Source organism: Sarcophilus harrisii, chromosome 1 (assembly GCF_902635505.1).
Source record: "Sarcophilus harrisii chromosome 1, mSarHar1.11, whole genome shotgun sequence".
Classification (NCBI taxonomy): Eukaryota; Metazoa; Chordata; class Mammalia; order Dasyuromorphia; family Dasyuridae; genus Sarcophilus; species Sarcophilus harrisii.
In genome coordinates, this window is record NC_045426.1 from 312657121 (window position 1) to 312674372 (window position 17252).

Genomic DNA, 17252 nt, shown 5'->3' on the forward strand with positions numbered 1-17252 from the left:
AAAGAAACAAATGGGCAAAACAAAATCTTCTCAGGAACATGAGTTATACCCAGAAAACTTTTCCATAAGAAACCTCTTCTAGAACCACTTATCTGCACCTATTTTCTTGAGACAAATTCTATATAGGACCACTACTCCTGGGGACCTGTCCATTTTTAGATTTTTTTCTCTATCCCAGTATATTTCATGCCCTAGAACATACTTAGCCACTCGGACACTTACTCAGTTGTTTAACATAGAGACATGCCTAATGAGATGTCTAATCCTCAAAACCATATTTTTAATTTTGGGACATTCTTTTTTTTTTTTTTTAATAGCTTTTTATTTACAAGTTATATGCATGGGTAATTTTACAGCATTGACAATTACCAAACCTTTTGTTCCAATTTTTCCCCTCCTTCCCCTCATCCCCTCCCCCAGATGACAGGTTGACCAATACATGTTAAATATGTTAAAGTATAAATTAAATACAATATAAGTATACATGTCCAAACAGTTATTTTGCTGTACAAAAAGAATTGGACTGAAATACTGTACTACTAACCTGTGAAGGAAATCCAAAATGCAGGTGGAGAAAAATATAGGGATTGGGAATTCTATGTAATGGTTCATAGTCATCTCCCAGCATTCTTTCGCTGTGTGTAGCTGGTTCAGTTCATTACTGCTCTGTTAGAACTGATTTGATTTATCTCATTGCTGGAGATGGCCATGTCCATCAGAATTGATCATATAGTATTGTTGTTGAAGTATATAATGATCTCCTGGTCCTGCTCATTTCACTCAGCATCAGTTCATGTAAGTCTCTCCAGGCCTTTCTGAAATTATCCTGTTGGTCATTTCTTACCGAACAATAATATTCCATAATATTCATATGCCACAATTTATTCAGCCATTCTCCAATTGATGGGCATCCACTCAGTTTCCAGTTTCTGGCCACTACAAAGAGACCTGCCACAAATATTCTTGCACATACAAGTCCCTTTCTCTTTAAAATCTCTTTGGGATATAAGCCCAGTAGTAACACTGCTGGATCAAAGGTTATGCACAGTTTGATAACTTTTTGAGCATAGTTCCAAATTGCTGGATGTATTCACAATTCCACCAACAATGTATTAGTGTCCCTGCTTTCAATTTTGGGACATTCTTATGAGTCTAAGCAACTGTTTCAGTCTGGCATTCTCTTCTCCATGTCCCCAGCATTCCTAAATTAGAAATGCTTGGAGGTCCCCAAATGTTTTCTTATTTGTATATACTTTGTTTCTCTGCACATATCCAAGTTAATTCCTGACTCACATTAATCTTTAAACTCCCTCATCGGAAAGTAGCTTTGGCTTATGGTCTAACCTGATTATGCAGTTACTGACTTTTCATGTAGCCGCTTTTCTTTAGGGATGATATCTCTTCTTCCTCTTCATTTTTGGTTGAATGGATCCCAGGACCTTGCAACTCTTCTGGAGCAGATTGGGTGTCTGAAATACCTGCAAGTTTTTGAAGAACAGGATGTGGACCTCCGTATCTTTCTGACCCTTACAGAAAGTGATCTGAAAGAAATAGGCATTACGTGAGTATGGGAAATATTTGTGGGTTTTCTTCCCCATCTTGTTTTGGCCAAGATACTCAGAGTAAATTTCATTCTTACTTCCCAAAATTAAAAGAAATGAGCATATCTCTCTTTCCAGAGCAGCTTAACTATTCATTAAGTGAAACATTATATTTGAGTAGAACTAGGTAGGTGGTGGTAGGCACCATGCAAGTTTTGTCAGTTTCTTTTAAAATAAGTTTTTTTGTGGCTCTTTTTTCTTTATAAGTCACTGTCCCTGATTTTCCTCACCCTAAGCCCCTAACCTTACTTTGTAAACAGTTAATATAGTCAAACAGAATAAATTAACCAATTGAAGATGACATCTGCAGAGATGAACTTCATTCCATACCTATTGTTCACCATCTTTGGGCAGAGAGGTAGCAAGCTTGCTTCACTCTCATAGCACTGTAGTTATTAGACATTACACTAATCAGAGTTCAAGTCTTTTAGTGTTGGTTTCGTTTACCTTATTATGATCATTGTTTTTCTGCTTATCCACCTGCATCAGTCTGTAAAAGTCTTCCCAAATTTCTTCAAATTCTTTATTTACATAATTCTTCTGTTGCAATAATATACCACTTAATATTCATGTACTATAACCTGCTTAGCCATTTCCCAGTATTTGGGTATCTATTCTTTGCTTTTAGTTCTTTTCTGCTATGAAGAATTAAAAAAAATTTGGAAAAACTTTTATGAACTGATAAAGAATGAAGTACTGTGAGAAGAACAAAACACACAACTCCAATACAAATGAAAAAAGCAATAAAGTAATTGAATCCAACTGCTTCAGGAGAGATATGAAGGGTGTTTTCTCCATGTTTCTTTGCAGAGACAGGAAACTGGGGGGATGCTACATATAATGTTAAATTGTTTTGATTTGTTGACTACTTTTGCTGAAATTGTTTTTTTTTTTTCTTCTCTGTTATAAGATATGATTCTCTGGGAGGTGTGGGGGAAGATACATTGGGAATATAGATAACATAAAAACAGCATATTAATAAAAATATATTTTTAGAAACAATTGTTACTTTTTTATATATGTTTATTTTTCACTTCAGTTCAAGATAATTGGATTCATGCATAGGTGATCATGTATTGTGGGGACTGCCATAAAAAACCAAGTAGGGAAAGATATTTCCAAAGGGATAGGGACACATGCTGATATGATTTATTTATTTTAAATATTTTTGTATCATAATATATTTTATATTTTATTATGATTTGTTTACCTCTTATTCTACATCTGCAGTTTGTTTGGGCCCAAGCGCAAGATGACTTCTGCCATTGCTCGATGGCACAGTAATGCCCGCCCACCCAGTGATGCTCTGGAGCTGGCCTATGCAGATCGACTTGAAGCTGAAATGCAGGAACTGGCCATTCAGCTACACAAAGTATGTGTGAGTATGATAAAGAAATGTAGTTAGGTACAGTATAGTATTACTGTCTTTTAAAAGGAAAAACACCACAAAACATAAGAGCTCCATATTAGCTTATACATATAGATAATAAATAGTCATTGCCTTATCAAGATATTAGGCCTAATTTGGGGCTCATAATTAAGAGGGAGATGCAAAATACGGAGAAGGTTTTAAGAGAGATTAGGAAGGTTTGGGGTTTTTTTAAATAGGGTTATAGATTAGTAGAGTTGAGGTTATTTAACCTGATGAAGAAAGGTCATGATGAAGAACTAAGGAAGATCATATTTCTATCAAAAAAAAGTATTTATATGGTCATAGAAGTTATTTAAATTGAATAGAAGGAAAACATCTGACTGGATTAGAAATAGATCACCAAAGAAATTATGGAATAGTTATACCTAAAAGTTTTGTAGAATAAAATAGATACCCATCCACTGAGATTGGTTTAATTGTAGCTTTCTCAGAGGTATTTGAGCATTCATTGTGTAGCCCTATTCTGTCCTTCAGTTCATTCATTTTTTAATTTTTTTTGGCGAGGCAATTGGGTTTAAGTGATTTGCCCAGAACAGCTGTTCATTCTTATAGGAATAAAGGTTAAATTCAGGAATGGCTATGATCATTTCGTAGTGGCATTTCAGAGGTTTAGAATTAGAGAACAGAAAATGTGGGGCCAAGATCGTCTTCTAGCTCCATTGTGCTGCTAAATGAGAACATTTGGAAAATTTAGTTCTGACCTTATTAATAGAGGCAATTAGAGTTGAAATTCTTGGGTTGCCTCTTTTGCTCTTGATGCAGAATGTTGCTGTTTATTTTCTTCTCAGCAAGGCAAGGAATTATTGTTAATCAGTCATTCAATGAATAATTCAGCCAGTTTTCTCTGAGCAGGTGCTCTCTGGAATATGACAGCTATTTCTCATAATACATGTAGTGAACATATGAACTTGCCCAAAAAAGAGAATATGGGTTTCAAATCACTCCGAACTTGTCAGTGAGAATTAAATGGATTAGTGGGTCCTAACTAAAATCCAAACTGAGAGAAGCATTATGTAGAGTGATAAATGATGGCTTTAGAGTCAGGTGAACTGGCTTTGCTACATCATACCTGTGTGACTTTGGGCAAGTACCTCTTTTAAGGCCTCAATTTTCTCAAATTATAAAATGAAAGAAAAGACATTTCTAAGGTCCCTCCAAGTTGCTATTGTTTGTTTTTGTAAGAAAACCAAGTAAATACTTTTCAGGCTTGGGAAAATGTGCCTTTAGGCTTGTATCTTCAATTGACCCACTAAGTACCTGCCTATCTTCTCTTCATAGCTACTTGTGCTTGATAGCTATATAGCTCCATGGTATTCTTTCATCACCATTACTGGTTTGGGTAATTTTTTTCCCCTAAAAACTGCTATAGAATCTTCTCTTGAAGCAAACTTTTTAATCTTACCCAGCTTACCTTACATTATTCATTCCAGCATCCTCTTTGACAATTATTTAAATAATTATACACAGCTATATTGGTATTTATGTATTTTTAAAATATAATTTTATTTTTTTATATACATTAGACTCTATAATCATACAAAACATTTTTCTTTTTTCCCCCCCAAAATAATTAATTTTTGCAAAATATATGCATGGGTAATTTTTCAACATTGACCCTTGCAAAACCTTCTGTTCCAATTTTTTCCCTCCTTCCCACCCCCTTCCCTAGATGGCTACATGTTAAATATGTTAAAGTATATATTAAATCCAATATATGTATACATATTTATACAGTTATCTAGTTGCACAAGAAAAATCGGATCTGGAAAAAAAAAACCTTAGAAAGAAAACAAAATGCAAGCAAACAATAACAGAAAGAGTGGAAATGCTGGGTTAACGTCCACACTCATTTCCTATAGTTCTCCCTCTGGGTGTAGCTGATTTCTCTTCATTATTGAACAATTGGAATTGGTTTGAATCATCTCATTGTTGAAGAGAGCCATTTCCATCAGAATTGATCATTGTATAGTCTTCTTGTTGCCATGAATGATGATCCCTTGATTCTGTTCATTTCACTTAGCTTTTCACATTAGCTTTCACACTTAGCTTAGTTCATTTCATATCAGTTCATGTAAAGAGGGCTGCCACAAACATTTTTGGGTCCCTTACCCTCTTTTAGGATCTCTTTGGGATATAATCCCAATAGTAACACTGCTGAATCAAAAGGTATGCACAGTTTGATAACTTTTTGAGCATAGTTCCAAATCACTCTCCAAAATGTTTGGATCCATTCACAGTCCCACCAACAATGTATCAGTGTCCCAGTTTTCCTATATCCCCTCCAACATTCATCATTATCTTTTCCTGTCATCATAGCCAATCTGACAGATGTGTAGTGGTATCTCAGAGTTGTCTTAATTTGCATTTCTCTGATCAATAGTGATTTGTAGTCCCTTCTTGTTATACCAATCAGGTCCAAAATGCACTCCTTTTCATCACTTATTCTGCTTTTTGAAAGCATGTCATTAAAGAAGTCAAAAATTGATCAGCTTAGTGGCTCTTATCTGGAAGAACACTCTAGCAGATGTTTATTACTTGAAGTCCTCCATTACTACTCTATTTCCTTGCCAATATGGACCTTATTGTCCATATTCTTTTTCAGATTGAGGGATGTATATGATATATTATCATAACATATAATTTCTCTTCCTTCTTCCATTTATATTCAATCAAATGTTTTTTTTTATCTCCCTTCAAGATCACAGATTTCTTTACATGAGTATATGGTCTTTATTTATTATTAATCTATTTTTATCATGTTCTTTTAAAATTAGGGATATCCTTCCACTGCCATATTTCAATTATAAGTCACAATCCATCAAGATTCACTGCTATGAGGTCAAATTTACTTCCTTTTATTAATACAAAATAATAGATCTCATTCTTCATATTGTTAAATATTTGTGTAAAGATACCAGGCAATGGATTTTATTGCTGCGAATCATCCTGGACGTTGTCTTTTGTGAATCATTGATCTTCTCTGCTAATATTCTTCCTTTGGCTTGCTCTTCTGTAAAAAAAAAGTCAGCTTTTAAAAAAATTTTATAGGTTTTCAAAAAAAAAAAAAAAAGGGACCACTCAGTAATAAAAGCTTTATAAAGTAATCAAATTTTCTGTGGATTGTGGTTTAAAAATTCTATTACATAGGCTACATGTCAAAAATAGTAACGTCTGATGCTTAGTGCTTTAAAGGTTTCTAATAATGCATATAAAATATATTATCTTATTTGATCCTCACAAGTAACCCTTTGAGACAGATTCTCTAAGGAAACTAAGGCTCAGAGAGGTTAAATTTCTTGCCTTTAGTAGTCATTATACTGGTTATCAGGGATAAGGTTTGAACTCCATCTTCCTTACTCCAAGTCTAGCACTATTATTTGCTCTACCACACTATTTTATTAGAAGAGAATATAAGAAAAAAAATGTTTTTCTATATAATTGTACATGAGGAATGGTGTGTTTATTTACATGTGGCCTTATCATTAGCCAAGGGATAAGATCAGCATTAACTATCTAAAATGGAACTGCAAGATTATATGGAAAACAGGTTAGTCTTGATATAGTGAAGACAGTTGAAGCCAACATTTTTTGGCTTTTGGCCTTCCTTCTGAAAATGTATAGTTTTGGGAAATACTCATTTATCCAAGAATTAATGCTAATGTACCTACAGCATGAGATTTGGGTAATTTCAATCTGAGGATTATAATAACGATAGAAATATCCAAATTGCTGATTTGGTACAGAAGTACTATAGTATATAATATGGTAGCATAAGTGCTAATTTCTATTCAGAATTGACTTAATTGTGGCTGTAGTAATGGCATGTCAACCAAGTATATATCGAGTCTTTTCCTGTCATCATCATTTAAAGTGCTATCATATCTGTGTCTTCTTTTTTTAACCGATCCCCACTGTGAGAGAAGTGAGAGAACCAAAATTGCCAATTGTTAGCCTGTTTAAAAATAGTTACATATTAAACTTGAGTTTTTTAACAAGCAGATCTTCTTATCTATTTCCATACTCCTCCCCCATTTTAAGCACTGATCTCTTCTTTAGAGATATGAGGAACTGGAAATGTTGAAGGGTCAGGTATCCCAAGAACAAGAGCTGCGGGCTATTGTGGAAAGCTGTCTAATGGAACAAAACATAGCCATGAAAGGTGTTCAGACCCAGCTTGAGGAAACCCAGACTGTCACAAGAGATTTTGGGCTGATCTTGGATCAACTTAAGTAAGTAAAGAATCCCTTGGGTAATCTCTGCCTATAACCTGGGTGTCCCCAGTGGAATGAATGTCCAGTAAAGTTGATGTTACTGTAAAAGATTGCTTTTTGAACATGAACACACAAAATTCTGTTGACCTCAGTGAAGAAAGAGGTAGCTAAATTAATGTCCCAGGCAGGTTTTAACTACTCATTGGTGTGCCAGATCTAAAGTGTAGAATCTTGTGGTACTTTGTAAAGATTTCAGACGGTGGAGGTAGAAGGTGGAAAGGCAAAATATTATAGTGGAAGAAATACTAGGTGGGGAGTTAGGATATAATGGTTCTAGATCCAGTACTGCTACTTGGGAAAGATAATTTCAATTTTTGATTATTTAAGTTTTGTAATTCTAAAACACAGGAGAGAACATGGTGGAGGTCTGGAGAATTATTGGTCCTGCTTGGGAATAGAAAACAAGGTGGCGTAGTAGATGATTGATAAAAAAAAAAAAAAACTAAAGAGGTGAGAGGGAGGAGTATGGTTCTCTTACTGTGATTTAGCAAGTTCATAGATATGTCAGCCTGGAAAAGATTGGAAAACATTGGGTTAGAAGGACTACCGTCTTGATCTTTCTTTGAGTTCTTATGTTAAATAAATCTTAATTAGCAAATATCATAGAAACTTCATGTTTGCCAGAAATATCTTGTGCAGAAAATTGTAGGGAAAGAAAAGGTTAGGTCTAATGTAGCAGCTAAGACCACATGAACACCTTAAAGTAGGTGGACTTCCAAGAAAAGTAAAGAAGGCACATTAATTACGTGATGGGTTGTATAAATTAAATTGCTTCTCTTATATTAGGAAATAAGATCATAAGTATGATGTATATCTGGCCCAAATGACTTTTTAAAATAAGTTTTTATTGATATCTTTTTTTTTTTTTAAACATAATTATAACTTTTTATTGACAGAACCCATGCCTGGGTAATTTTTTACATTATCCCTTGCACTCACTTCTGTTCCGACTTTTCCCCTCCTTCCCTCCACCCTCTCCCCCAGATGGCAAGCAGTCCTGTACATGTTAAATATGTCACAGTATATCCTAGATAATAATATATGTGTGCATAACCGAACAGTTCTCTTGTTGCACAGGAAGAATTGGATTCAGAAGGTAAAAATAACTCATGAAGAAAAACAAAAATGCAAACAGTTTACATTCATTTCCCAGTGTTCTTTCTTTGGGTGTAGCTGCTTCTGTCCATCATTGGAGAGCTTTGTTTTTATATCAGTTATATTTCCTATTGTATCCCTCCTCCACCCCTTCCAGAGAGTTATCCATAATAATAAAGAATTTTTTAAAAGAAAGAAAATTTCAAAAAAACAACATATCAGAAAATTCTGAACAAGTCTTCAGCCAGAGAAAGCAAGTTGGGTTAGTTTCCAGCAGCAGTTCCTCTATCTACTGGAGACTAACTGGTCTGTGAACAAAGACAGAATATAGCAGTTCAAAAGTGCCTTCATTAAGTGACCCTAAATATATACTATTAAAAAAAAAAAAAAAAGTTGGATAGATGTTAGCTCCTAGAACCACTGCCTTTAGATGCCTTCATCCAGTGAAGCCACCATCTTCCTCCCATTCTTTCAGTCCTTGCATTATATACAAGAAGTACTGGAAGAACAGGATTAGCATTACTTGTTAAGTATGTAACTAACACTCAGTTTAATTCAGATGGATTCTACCATGAAAATATTCCAGTTGCTTGATCTTTTTTTTTTTTTTTTTTTTTTTTTTTTTTGGTTTATAATTATACTTCAAGTCAAATAAATGTTAGAAATCTTGCCACTGAAGTATTTGGCAGTACATTTCTATAGTTGCCTGGGCACCTCTCTTTCAAACATTTGTCTTTAGCATATCAAAGACGACCAGGGCTGAGAGGACCTGAATAGATTTGCTAACTGAATTGTGAAATTTTTTGTCATGTGTCTGTTCATATTACTATCTTGTCATAATTGATGTCCTGCTTTTGAGTAAAACACTTAGCTTGAAAACCTGTTATTAGGATGAAGGTTACAGCTATTGGTTCTCCAAGTAGCTGAGAAACCTGTGGAGTTTCACTATAGTTAAATTAGACTGGGGTTTGGTATGTTAAGAATTTGAAGATATTGCTCAGTTAATGCAAAAGCAATGGAGATCGATTCTGTTCCTCCACAGAAGCTCTAGGACTCTCTACCATGGCTGGGTAAGGCAGGATTTACTCAGAAATACTCAATATCAGGGGTATAGTATCTTGGGGTGGTACTTTTAGCTATTTACTTAGTTGGGGTGCTGGTTGTTTTTTAATCTTTATGCTTTGTTTTTTCATTTGCTTTAAGTTAGTTTTTAGACCCAATGTAATCTGCCTTCTTCATAAGAAAATGTTTGCCTGAATGGATGAAAAGTTGGCCTTCTTGCTCTTCTTGGCTGAGCAGTTCTTTTTTTAGATTGTGTGGGTTATTCATTTAATGGGGCTTGGTTTTCTTGATAGAGCCTGTCAGATTGAGCTGTCTTCTCGGGTAAAAGAGGAAGATGCCTTAGGTCGGGTACCATCGACAAAAGCACACATGGGAGCTGGTAAGTGAAATGCTCAAGGATTCCTTTGGAATCTGAGAGAATGAGATTGCTGGTCATCTAAAAGAGGAAAACTTTACTAGTTGGAACAGGGCCAAAGCATATGAACACTGTCTTTTTTCCCCTCATATTCCAAATTGACTTTCAGAATATCTGAAACTAATATTTCACCAATAGTGTATTAGTAGATTTCTCTTCCCACATCCCTTCAACACTAACCATAATTTTTTACCTTTGCCAATTTGAATGATGTGAGATAAAAACTTCAATTTTAATTTACATTTCTGTTAGTGATTTACTAGAGCATATTTTCAATGGTCATTGATAGTTTGCAATTTTCTTTAAATGTTTAAATTTTTTAACTCCTTATTTATTACAGGAAAATCCTTTTTGGCCTCATGTGGGTCAGTTCATTATACATCTCGATGTTTGATACAAATATTCTTTAATCAGTAGAAAAAATTTTCAGTTTAATGTTTTGTTTTGTTTTTTTTTTTTTGCTTTTTATGGTCTCTATCCATTGGTTAAGAATTCTCTTTAATCAGATTTATATGATTTTTTAAAAAATCTAAATTGGTTTAATTAAAAATAGAAATCAGCTTGGTAAAATTGATATGTTACTTTTAACATTTGGGTAAAGATATCCATTTTTGCCAAACTGATTTCTACTTTTCACAGCAGAAAGGAAAGTCCTTCCCACAATAAAGTATATTCTTGGGTTAATCAAACACTAGGCTATTTTTTGATTGATGCTGTTTCATGGAACTGCTTTTCTGGCATCAAAAAGGTTTTATTACTATTTTATAATGACATTTGAACTATTTTTATTCTTCCAAATGAAGTTACTTTTTTTTTCTAAAGTAGCCTCTTGATAATTTTGTAATAGGAGTAAATCTGTAGGTTAATATAAAATATAATTTTTATCTTCTTGGAATAGCTCCAGTATGAATAGTGAATCACTATATTTAACTCTTTTATTTCTCTCAGGATAGGAAATATTTTGTAGTTATATTACTATAAAATTGTCTTAGTAGACTAACTCAGATATTTTAGGTATTTTGCAGTTATGCCAAATAGAATTTTTCTTATTCTCATTTTGTGTTACTGTTTGTTATACCCCATACAAATGCTAATGATTTTTATGGATTTATTTTGAAGCCTTTACTGGAGCTACAGAGCATTTAAATTTAGTTTGATTTCTTGGGATTTTTTTAAGTAAAGCATTTTATGCCATCTGCAAATAGGAATAAATTTGTTTCTTCGTGCTGGTCGCTTTTTTCCCTCAATAATATTTAATTTTTCCAAATACATGTAAAGATAGTTTTCGACATTTACTTTTTTGTAAAACTGTGTCTAACTTTTCCCCCCTCCTTTCCTTACTTCTCCCCTCTCCAAGATAGCAAACAATCTGATATAGGTTAAATATGTGTAATCTTTTTAAACATATTTCCATATTTGTCACATTGTGCAAGAACTCAAGTGGGGGAAAATGAGAAAAAAACCAAAAAGGTGAAAATAGTATTGTTTCCATCCACATTCAAAATCCATAGTTCTCTCTCTAGATGGGATTGGCATTTTCTATCCCAAATCTATTGGAATTGCCTTGAATCACTGGTTACTTTTAATATTGATCTTATTGTTACAGCCATGAAATCTAGAACTGGAAAAGTTTCTGGTGCTTATAAATCTAATTTTAAATATGATTTTGATGATATAGAAGGACTCATGTAGGTACTTTTAGGTTCTTATAAATGAGTATTTTGTCAAATCATGGATCCATTAAAGTAATCATGTGGTGATTATTTACATAATTATACTAGTACTCTTCCTGTTGTTGAATTATCCTTTGGCATGTGCCCTGTACTCTTCAAATTATTTGTTATAAGACAAAATATGCCAGTGTAAATAACTAAAAGTTTTGAATTATTGTCCAAAGCCAACTGAATTCTAGAATACTGGTGCCTTCTGTACTCTATATTATTTTTTAATTTATTAAATCTGTGAGCAGTTAACTGCTGCTTTCAGCAAAATAATCTCCCTAACCAAACTCATCCTCTCAGTGTAATCCTTGCTGTAAAAGCTTATCAGTTAGGAAAAATTGGTATATAACAAAGTCCACATCTGAGAAAGATTAGGGACAAAGAGAAAAAGATCTATTCGGTTACAGCTGAATCTTTGATAACAATTGCTAGAAGATTTGTAGACACCAAGAGCAAATACATGTTCTAGGGAAAGGGACCCAAGGCAAAACTTAATTTTTACAATTCTTCCATGTGTCATCTTTATGCCAAATCATACGTTCTTTAGGCTCTCAGAATCTGTCATGATTAGGTTTCTTCATTGAAATATCCATAACCTCGTTCCTCTTAAAAGATTTAGGGCTGATAAACCAATGCATGTTCAGTTTTGAAGTAGCTTTTAAGTTAGCTGGCATGTCACATTTTTTCTAATTATAGAACTTTTAAACCTTTTGCCTGTTTTAGAGGGACCTTCAGTACTCTCAGACCACTAGAACTAAGCAGCCCACAATTGGTAACTCTGCTTGCTATCATAAGTCATGCATCACCTCTGGTAGAATTATCTATACCTAGTTCCCTTGCATCAATCCCATTCCATCTACCCTCCTCCTAAGCTCCCTTTTACTCTGCCAGCCAAGTCATGATGTGTTAATTAGTACTCAGATACTTTTGTAACCCAAGAAACCAGTTTCCTTGAAAGTTCACATTCAGAAGACTGACCTCTGAGGAAGGGACTTTGATAGCTGAAATAAGATGCACTAAGCATAACTTATTTAATAACATAGCCTTGTTCTACCCATTATCAAGGAGGTAGTTTGCAAGAGCTGAATTGCATTGTCCAGCTGTATCCAGTTGCTGTGTTGAGAAGGAAGTGCAGCAGAGGTTCCAAGAACTGAACTCAATAAGGAATGTTGAGGGAATGGCTTAACCTGAAAAATCTTTGGTGCTGGGACCCCCAGAGCAAGGGAGCTTCTCAATCATCTGGAGTAATTTCTTGACTGTGAAGTTTGGAATCCATTCACTAATGGTGCCAGTTTGCTGCAGACTTGGCTTTATATTTGATCTAATATGAAAGTTTTTTTCCTTCTTAATGTAGCTAGTTGTTATCTGACTTAATGCTGTGTAGGTGACAGGGTACCCAGAACCAATACTGGTCTTTTGTCTTTCAGGTTTCAAAGGATGGCAGGCTTCTCTGAAGTCCATGAGTCTGTCTGAGTTATCAGGAGCCCTAGAGGACTGTGTCAGCAACATGGGTGAGATTCATATACAGTGGGGAAGAGTTTCTTGCGATTTTGTTTTTCTCAGAGCACACATCAAACTTAGTACAAAACCTTATCTAAAATGGGTTTTTAAGAAAATGAAATTCGACAAAACAGTAAAAAGAACTGGATAGGCAGGCAGTTTTTTTTTTTTTTTTTTTTTTTATTATTATTAAAAGAACCCACTAGCATTCAGCTCCTTAAGAGCAAGAACTGGTCCATCTGTCTTTGTATTTTCTACATCTGATAATACTTTGCACAAAGCAGGCATTTGTATGAAAAACTTAATCCTAAAGTTGACAAAGGAAATTGAGAGGCTTAATTCTTCAAGTGTTGAAAGGAATACTTTATGTAGCAGATGATCAGTTGGTACTTGAAGGTTTTGCAGACAGCATGTTTCACAAACCAAGGTTCCAATTTATTGGTGTTGACCAAATAGCACAGTAGGTACCTAATAGCCCCCTGTAGACAAATACTACTCCAAGGCTACCATGCTCCTTTGTCATATATAGCTGGATATTGTGGAATCCTGGATTCTTTAAACAAGGTGTAGAGACTAACATCCGTAGTTATAAGTCCACACAAAAATCAATTCTATATAAAAGGAGTGTCACAATAATGGGGTTCTTTTGTTCCAATATTTAATATATTTTGTTTATTATAGTTGAGTACATAAAAAATTGATTATAATTTATATGGTACATTTTACTGAATGATGGGCAGTAGCCAAATCATTTCAACCTATCAGGGTTTATATAGTAGAGGTATAATCTGTATAGCACCTTAACATTTACAAATTGTTCTCTTTGATCTCATAACAACCCTCCATGTATTGTTATTGCTCTAAGTGTAACACCACTTGTGTCCAGAGATAAGAGACCCTAGATCTATTATTGACATAGTTCTATTAGGAAGAGCAATTCTGGAGACTTGGCTGATCTTCAGAAATTGTATTGTAGAATACTTTACCTAGTGATGTAATCCGTGGAAGTACCTGGACTTCAGTGTTGTCGTGGACATATTCCTCTAAGAGCACCTAAGAATCTGAGGAAGATCTAAGAGGCATTTCTCCCTTTTGTAATTCTAGTATATAGAATTGAACACTAACTTCCCACTACAAAATTGGAAGTTACTATTTTATATAGTATCACATTTTAGCTTTTCATCTAGAAGGTTAGAAGTGGGGCCACTATTCTCTGCTAAAAATTTTGCTGATTCTTCTTTAAGAATTTAATTGGTTTAAGGAATAAACTTTTTGGGGGATATTTTCTCCCTAGGGAAAGCTCTATGTTCCATGAGCCAGAGCTTAGAAAAGCTGCAAGTCCTAAATGGAAAGCAGAATTGGAGAGAACCATAACCAAATATGGTGAGTGTTGAAGAAGCATTGAACTCCAAGTAAAATACAGATAGGTCTTTTCTTTATACTGGAGCAGGGAGATATGAAGTTAAACTGTTTTTGAGGGTGTTAATTCATTCAACTGACAAGTTTTTTGTTTTTGTTTTTAATTAGCAAGCCAGTTGTAAAAGGGGGCCCTCTACTTTTAGGGGCCCCTTCAAAGAGCCAAATTGTACTGTAAGGGGAGAGAATAGTACAAGTTAGGTCAAGAACTTAAATGTATATAGACATGTGCTAATTATTTTTGTTTGGCATAGACCTATATCATCATAAACTTGCTTTCCAGAAATTGACGTCGGGTGACCATTCCACCCTGAAACTGTGTGCCTGGAAGAATAAGTGGGTTGGGGCCAAGAGTTTCATCCCTCTCTATTTGCAACACCCTGAGGGGGGTGGTGGAGTGAGGCTGCCAGGAGCCCAGGAAACAAGGCCATCCTCAGGCCAGAGAGCAGGCCCCATCCACTGAGGGAGGGCGTATCAGTTGTGAGCAATGAAGAACAAGAAGGTGCAGCAAGTGAAGGAGAGCCTATCAAATGGCATGTGAATGTCTGTGTTAGTTGTGGGCTTCCTTCTCAGATTAAAGAGTCCAAATACATTCCTGCAGCACAAAGACAAATCCTAGATGCAGATGGCTGCTATAAAGCATTTATTTTCCCACAGCAGGTGGCTACTTGGGCTTTAGTTGGGATACTAACACAGGGACCAGATCTGGATTTTCCTTTGTTTTCTGTAAAATAAAACTTGAATTTGTCAGCAATTTATGGGAGTCATTGTTTCATCTTGGTTTTTAAGAACAGATTTTCCAGAGAAAATTCCCTATGGGGAACTGCTGGCTTTCAGGTAGGGCTTATCACACACTAAACCTTTTCGCTTTTTCCCAATCTCTCCTTACCCCAACCCTGTTTACATCGTTTCAGTTTATTGCTGCTAACCACCAAATATTGTGTTGACCAACTACTACACCAGGTTTTTAATGGTCCCCTTTAGACAGATGCTGCTGCAGGGGCCACAGCCCTCTTTTAGAGCTGGTATGGAATTGGGTATTCAAGAATGAGGATACTCTTCCAAGCGGAAAGATCTCCCAAGCCAGATTGAGAAGTGAAATGAGTATATTTTGAGGGGAGACTGAATGGGAGAGAAAAAAAAAAATCAAGACACATTCAAAGCATTAGTTTTGTCCATATTTAGGCCCTAGTCTCTCTTGCAAATAAGTGTCTTCAATCTCAGAGCCCAAGATGAACCCCTACAAAGTTTTGTTAACCAGCTTGCCCACTAGAAGCATAAAGGAAAATCCTTTCACTGGGCTAACCTGTACAAGAGACTGCTTTTTAATCACTAATAACAATCTGGCTTCATTAGGCTGATAACATGCAGGTGTCCAAGGAGAATTATTTTGTATATTAAGTCAGCAGGTTTTTTTTGTTTTGTTTTTTTTTAAAACAAAACTTCTATCAAGCCTTTGAGGTTTTTTCTCTCCTTGGCTCAGATTCCTCAGCCCCCATCCTCAGATGGAGGCTGCATTCACCCACCTTTTCATAGTGACGACCATACAACCCAAGCTGTGAGCTAAACCAAATTCTAAGGGCATGTTCAGGGTCTCCCAAAATTGATCTCTCCAAAACTGAATGCCAATCTTTTACAGAGAATAGTGAAGCAAGATGTGAACCTGAAGCTACATTCAGAGTCCTTTGGCTTCAAAGTTACCCAGTCACAATAAACTAGAAACTACTACGTAACCCCAAGTCTCTGTGAACCTATTAACCCAATCCTAGCGCCTGTCCTTTTATTCTTGTGATAATTGGCATCCCATGTATGCCATCTACCCCCTCTTATTCTTTATTATGTGAAAACCATCACAACCACTTTCTGCCCTTATGTTAACATAGGTTAGCTCCCATTTGGGGTACTTAGTTATATAAAACCAGTATTTCTCTCTGTTGGGTCTACCATCATCTTAGCTGTCATATCACTTTAGATTTACCCTTCCCTAGCAAAGGAAATTCCCGAGTTATAAGATGTCTAGCCAGCAGCATATAGGGAAAGTCAGCATCTTTCTTTACAAGATAGAAGAACAAAATGGTTGCTCTATTGGGGCTGTTTGACTTTTCTTTTAATCTAGGTCACATTAACTAATAAATGAGAAAAGGATGTAAATTCTCCTACTTGTGCATTCTGAACTACCTGAGCTGTGGCTCAGGCTTCTTTAAGTCAGTGGTTCTCAAGGAGTGGTCCAAAGAATTCTGGGGGGGGGGACCGGGGGGGGAGGGGGAGATTTAGGGGGGACATGAAATCCTTTCAGGGGGTCTACAGATTCAAAATTAGTTTTTATTTCAAATGTGGTACATATCTATGAATAGAGCCCACCTAAAAACTGTTTGGTGAGATCCTCAATAATTTCTAATAGTATAAAGATACTGAGAACAAAAGTTTTTGAGAACCACTGTTCTAAAGTGCAGTGTTCTTCTCACCTTATTGGGCATTTGCCCAGTGCATTGATGCCTTAAGACACTTTTTGCAAGCCCAGTCACTCCCCATTTCATTCATTCCAGAGTTTTCATAGAATTAAATTTTCTCTAACTTAAAAAAGAAATATGGTACAGAATACTTTGTAGAATTTGGATTTTGTTTGGTGTAAATGGGGAACGGGGTAGAAGAAATGTTCTAAAACTAAACGAGTGTTATAACTACAGAAAAGCTGATGGTCACTGGCCTAATAATATAAGAGACATCAGCCACAATATA

The 17252-nt window shown here is 35.3% G+C and overlaps 1 protein-coding gene across 2 annotated transcripts in view; it reads left to right on the forward strand.

Moving 5' to 3' along the window:
- ANKS3 (ankyrin repeat and sterile alpha motif domain containing 3) overlaps window positions 1-15267 on the forward strand; it is a 38158-nt gene extending 22891 nt beyond the window's left edge. For both annotated transcript variants that reach the window (XM_003761738.4, XM_023497605.2), the window contains 7 exons: window positions 1437-1561; window positions 2832-2973; window positions 7090-7262; window positions 9755-9840; window positions 13025-13108; window positions 14392-14480; window positions 14797-15267. In XM_003761738.4, coding sequence (XP_003761786.1) covers window positions 1437-1561; window positions 2832-2973; window positions 7090-7262; window positions 9755-9840; window positions 13025-13108; window positions 14392-14471 — 690 coding nt within the window. In that variant the 3' untranslated portion in view covers window positions 14472-14480; window positions 14797-15267. The remainder of the gene's footprint in view (window positions 1-1436; window positions 1562-2831; window positions 2974-7089; window positions 7263-9754; window positions 9841-13024; window positions 13109-14391; window positions 14481-14796) is intronic.
- Window positions 15268-17252: the final 1985 nt, after the last annotated feature.